Source organism: Ranitomeya variabilis, chromosome 4 (genome assembly GCF_051348905.1).
Source record: "Ranitomeya variabilis isolate aRanVar5 chromosome 4, aRanVar5.hap1, whole genome shotgun sequence".
Taxonomy (NCBI): domain Eukaryota; kingdom Metazoa; phylum Chordata; class Amphibia; order Anura; family Dendrobatidae; genus Ranitomeya; species Ranitomeya variabilis.
The window spans coordinates 694,619,854-694,625,853 of NC_135235.1; the positions used below are offsets into that span (position 1 = coordinate 694,619,854).

The following is a 6,000-nucleotide window of genomic DNA, read 5'->3' on the forward strand; positions in this document are numbered from 1 at the left end:
AGCAGACATTGCAGGAGCAGATACCAGAGGAGATGGGAAACACCATTTGCAGAATCCCTAATATGACAAAATTTGCAGAATCCCTAATATGACAAAATTGCAGAAAACCAGAGCGGATGAAATCCCTTTAAAGTGACTCCATTTTGTAAATTATAACCCTCAATGAATTAATCTATAGGAATAGTGACTATTTTGACTCCATTGGCAGTTTCCAGATATTAGCACGCACAGTGGATGTTGGAAAATGAAAATTGCAAATATCCCAAGTTATTACCCAACACATAGTTCCCAGATTGTGCTCCAGGAGATACACATGCCGTAAAATAAGTGGTTTCTTCTCCTATAGTGATGCCAAAAGCATGGATGCTTAATGTGGTTTGAGCACAGTCTAGTTAACTGTAAACTGTCATTGTCTTGGTGAATAATTAAATAATTTTGCATAACTTTCCATTTTTACAGACCATTTAAGTAGAAATGTTCAAAAATATAGAATTCAAGGATATTTTATTCTAAAATAATAATTGGTTTTATTCTTGGCAGATGACCGTACCAGGAGATCAGCAGGACAGCTGACATCTTCAATGTTTAAATCAGATGATCTTGAGATCCCACAGGATACAATTGAAGTGAATGCCATTACTCCAGATACACCACCATCCCATCACCGCAAAGATCTGTCATCTGATCTTTTGGAAAAGGTCCTGTCTTCTGATTCATTACCTACTACTAAGGAAAATCAAAGTCACAAAATAAGCATTAATAAAGGAACTGCTCCTAAAGCAATGAAGACATCTTCATTATCAGAATATGGAAATAGTTTTCCCCTAATACAGTCCTTTCTCAAACAACAAAACCTTCACAAAGCAAACAATGTATTTTCTTGTTCCAAGTGTGGGAGATGTTTTAACCAGAAATCAGATTTTGTCAGTCACCGGAGAATTCACACAGGGGAGAAGCCATTTTCATGTTCAGAATGTGGAAAATGTTTTATTCGGAAAGCGCAGCTTGTTCCCCACCAAAGAACTCACACAGGAGAGAAGCCTTTTTCCTGTTCAGAATGTGGGAAATGTTTTACCAGGAAAGCAACTCTTGATAGCCACCAGAAAACCCACACAGGGGAGAAGCCTTTTTCATGTTCAGAATGTGGGAAATGTTTTAACAGGAAAACGACTCTTGATAGCCACCAGAAAACCCACACAGGGGAGAAGCCTTTTTCATGTTCAGAATGTGGGAAATGTTTTAACAGGAAAGCGAATCTTGTTAGCCACCAGAAAACCCACACAGGAGAGAAGCCTTTTTCATGTTCAGAATGTGGGAAATGTTTTAACAGGAAAGCGAATCTTGTTAGCCACCAGAACACCCACCCAGGGGAGAAGCCTTTTTCATGTTCAGAATGTGGGAAATGTTTTAACCACAAAGCACATCTTGTTACCCATCAAAAAACTCACACAGGAGAGAAGCCTTTTTCATGTTCAGAATGTGGGAAATGTTTTAACAGGAAAGCGAATCTTGTTAGCCACCAGAAAACCCACACAGGGGAGAAGCCTTTTTCCTGTTCAGAATGTGGGAAATGTTTTAACCACAAAGTGAATCTTGTTAGGCACCAGAAAACCCACACAGGAGAGAAGCCTTTTTCATGTTCAGAATGTGGGAAATGTTTTACAGAAAAAAAAGTTCTTATCAGACACCATAGATCTCACACAGGGGAGAAGCCTTTTTCCTGTTCAGAATGTGGGAAATGTTTTAACAGGAAAGCGACTCTTGATAGCCACCAGAAAACCCACATAGGGGAGAAGCCTTTTTCCTGTTCAGAATGTGAGAAATGTTTTAACCAGAAAGCAAATCTTGTTACCCACCAAAGAACTCACACAGGGGAGAAGCCTTTTTCCTGTTCAGAATGTGGGAAATGTTTTACAGAAAAAAAAGTTCTTATCAGACACCATAGATCTCACACAGGGGAGAAGCCTTTTTCATGTTCAGAATGTGGGAAATGTTTTACAGAAAAAAAAGTTCTTATCAGACACCATAGATCTCACACAGGGGAGAAGCCTTTTTCCTGTTCAGAATGTGGGAAATGTTTTAACCACAAAGTGAATCTTGTTAGGCACCAGAAAACCCACACAGGGGAAAAGCCTTTTTCCTGTTCAGAATGTGGGAAATGTTTTCTAGATAAATCAGTTCTTGTCAGACATCATAGATCTCACACAGGGGAGAAGTCTTTTTCATGTTCAGAATGTGGGAAATGTTTTAACCACAAAGTGAATCTTGTTAGCCACCAGAAAACCCACACAGGAGAGAAGCCTTTTTCATGTTCAGAATGTGGGAAATGTTTTAACAGGAAAGCGACTCTTGATAGCCACCAGAAAACCCACACAGGGAAGAAGCCATTTTCATGTTCATAATGCGGAAAATGTTTTGTGAAGAAACAATCTTTCTAGCCAACAAAGAATTCACACAGGAGGGAGTGGCGGTGTAGTGGAGCTGAGAGGACATGTCCAGACAGAGCTCCTATAATCATGTCACAATCCTGACTTTGTTAAAGTGAGTTTACCTGCAAGCAGTGTAGTTCCCTGGGCTCTTGGAGGTCTCCGGCTCCTGGAGAAGTGCGGTCCGCGACTCTGGTGTGTCGGGTTCTGATTAAACTCTCATGGGACATAAGGCCTGTGGAGGAAGGTGGACATTTTCTACTGTGCGCTTGGGTGGCAGGAGGCATGGAGCTGTGGACTTTGCTCCTGGAGGGACTGACGGAGCAGTGCGGCTATATCCTGGAGGTACCTGAGGGGGAAGCACGGTGTGAGCTCTGAGAAATGAGCTCAGCGCTCCCTTATTGATAATATAGCTGGTTTGTTGGTTCCCGCCATTTCAAGGGTCTCTGGACTCTTGTTGCCATCCCTGCAGATGCTGCAGGTCATTCTGCTACACAGGACTTGTGCAACAGTTTCAGATTTGCCATAAAACCCAGCACTCTACCTTACTAAATACTTGGAGCTGTTTGCACTCCTCTGTATTAATGTGCCTAGACAAGTATATGTATACTTTATAATAATACTGCTGCATCTGGAAGTAGAGAAACAGGGAACTCTATAAATACAAGTTTTCTCAACTTGCTATACTTTATATTTGTTAACCATGAATCATTTAAAATGGTCAGGGATGGCAAACAAACTAAGAGTTTGCAAGGATTGATCCATCTGATAATGCAAGATCTCTCAGGAATAATCCATCACATGCTAAGACTGCGGATCAGTGTAAAAACCGCATTTCTGATAGTGAGAAGATGGTGACCAATAGGATCTAACTCTTAAACAGTCATCCGAACAGTTAATGCAAGCCATATCTTTACCTAGAATATCCCTGACCGGAAAAATAGAGGATGTGCACTCTGAAGTAGGGCAAGATTTGCAAGCCATGGGGAGGCGCTTTACAGAAGTTGAATCAAGATTATCACACTTAGAGGACAATCTTACACCTATAGAGACTAAATTGACAAAAGAGGCTGGCTCCATAAATGCCTGGAAGCAAAAGGCAGATGATCTGTGCCGGAATAACATTCGAATCATTGGATTACCGGAGCGTTCGGAAGGCCAGCAGCATGAGCAATTCCTTGAAGGTTGGCTAAAGGATACTTTGGGAGATGAATTCTCCTCCACATTTTCTGTGGAAAGGGCTCATAGGGTCCCTATAAAATCTCTTCCTGCAGGCAGTCTACCTAGACTCCGTCTCCTCAATAGTAAAGACAGAGATGCTATTATATGTATGGCACGACAAAAGAGTCCTATTAAGTTCAATAATGCCACGATTTCAATATTCCTTGATTTCTCTATGGAACTCTAGAAACAACAGGCACAGTTTATGGAGATCAAGAAGCAGCTCAGAAGAAAGAATGTTCTATCTTCAATGATCTATTCAGCTCGACTCCGAATTGTCCATGAGGGTTCTACCATATTTTTTTATGGATCCAGCGGAGGCAGCTGAGTGGTTCCGATCCCATATGGGATCTCATGAAAAAAAGTCCTGATATGCTTGCAGCTAATTTGGAACTCTCCTAACAATTGTATGATTTGAGCTTTTTCCACTAGCGTCCAGTTGAACAGCAATACCGGACACTGTGTTCAGTGAGGGTATTCCCTTGTTCAATCCATGATAGGAGCACAAGACTTGCAACTTTATTTTTGAATTTTATTTTGTTCTCACTTATATCAGTTCTGTTTGTTGTTTATGTAGAAGCTGCCGCCAAGAGTCTTTATATGATGCCTGTAAATTTTACCTGTGTTATAATGTATATCATATTTGGATGAGAAAACATGGCTTCTAAAATTATATGTATGACTTGGAATGTGAGGGGTCTTAAATCTCCTCTTAAGAGAGTTAAGGTATTTTAACAGATTAAGCGTTATCACCCTCATATTGTGGCTTTGGTTGAAACGCGCCTAACCAGAGATTCAGCTCGGTGCGTACAGAAACCATGGGTGCAATGGTTCATTCACACATCCCATACTAGTTATTCAAGGGGGTATATCATTATTGATACATAGAGACGTTAGATGGGAGGTCAAGGAGGCTCAGAAAGACCCTGAGGGATGCTTTATTTTTGTACATGCATTGATAAATTCAAGTAGGTACCTTATATTGTGTGTTTTATAATCCTCCCCCAGCCAATGTCTCGGTTCTTCAAATGGCAATGAGCTTTGCTTTAAATTATCCGGATGCACACATTATATGCATGGAAGACTTTAATCTAGTCATGGACAATTGTCTTGACAGAATTAGGCTGGATGGTGGGACTTCTGGATGGACCCCTTCTCCATCTTCGTCTCAGCTAGCACTAGTCATAGAGGGTAGTGGGTGGCTAGATCTATGGAGGATGCGTCATCCTAAGGTGAAGGAATATACTTGTCACTCATCTACTAGACGCATTCTATACCGTATAGACTATATACTTGGATCCAGTAGTTTAGCTACATGGGTAGATGACATAAAGCATGGTAATAAAGGGTTCTCGGATCACAGTCTAATTATACATAGACTTAGATTTGGCCAAATGAACCGTAACCGCACCCCCTCCCTCCCCTCTCATTTCTGCTGAAGACTTTGGTCGTATCGATCTTTTTTAAGATATAGGCAGAGAAAGCTTTGGCTCACAGCACCCAATGCCCCTCTTAGCTGCTTAACCCTGCTCCTCCAAAACCAGCTTCACCATGGCAGATCAGCTCTCCACCCTCCTGTCAAGATCACACCTCACCACTTGCACGCTTGACCTGCTCCTGTCCCACCTCATCCCTAATCTTGCCACGGTCTTCATCCCAACCCTAACACCGCTCTTCTACCTCTCACTCACAACAAGTGTCTTCCTCTCATCCTTCAAACATGCCAAGATCACACCCATCCTCAAAAAGCCCTCCCTCGACCCATCCTCTGTGTCTAGCTATTGCCCGATATCTCTTCTTCCTTATGCCTTAAAATTTATGGTACAACATGTCCATCTTGAACTGTCCTACCACCTCTCCTTCTGCTCCCTCTTTGACCGGTTACAATCTGGCTTCCGACCCCATCACTCAACTGAAACTACCCTAACTAAAGTCACCAGTGACCTATTAACTGCCAAGAGCAAGCAACACTACTCTGTCCTCCTTCTGGACCTGTCTTCTGCCTTTGACACTGTGGACCACTCCCTTCTGCTACAGATCTTCTCATCTCTTGACATCACAGACTCGGCCCTATCCTGGATCTCGTCATATCTGACAGACCGAACATTCAGTGTCTCCCTCCCCCACACCACCTCTTCACTCCTCCTCTTGTCTGTCGGTTTTCCTCAAGGCTCTGTTCTAGGACCCCTACTCTTCCCCAACTACACCTTCGGCCTGGGACAACTCATAGAATCCTACGGTATGCAGTATCATCCCCTACTCTGCCCTCTCTTTCAAGCCACATATCCAAGCCTTTGCCTCCTCCTGCCACCTCAAACTCAAATATATCTCCCGGATCTATGAATTCCTTGAC

General features: G+C 42.3%; 1 protein-coding gene across 4 annotated transcripts in view; it reads left to right on the forward strand.

Moving 5' to 3' along the window:
* The window catches only part of LOC143767638 (uncharacterized), a 237,621-nt gene extending 235,208 nt beyond the window's left edge, over positions 1-2,413 (forward strand). For all 4 annotated transcript variants that reach the window (XM_077256083.1, XM_077256081.1, XM_077256080.1 and 1 more), the window contains one exon: positions 541-2,413. In XM_077256083.1, coding sequence (XP_077112198.1) covers positions 541-2,402 — 1,862 coding nt within the window. In that variant the 3' untranslated portion in view covers positions 2,403-2,413. The remainder of the gene's footprint in view (positions 1-540) is intronic.
* Positions 2,414-6,000: the final 3,587 nt, after the last annotated feature.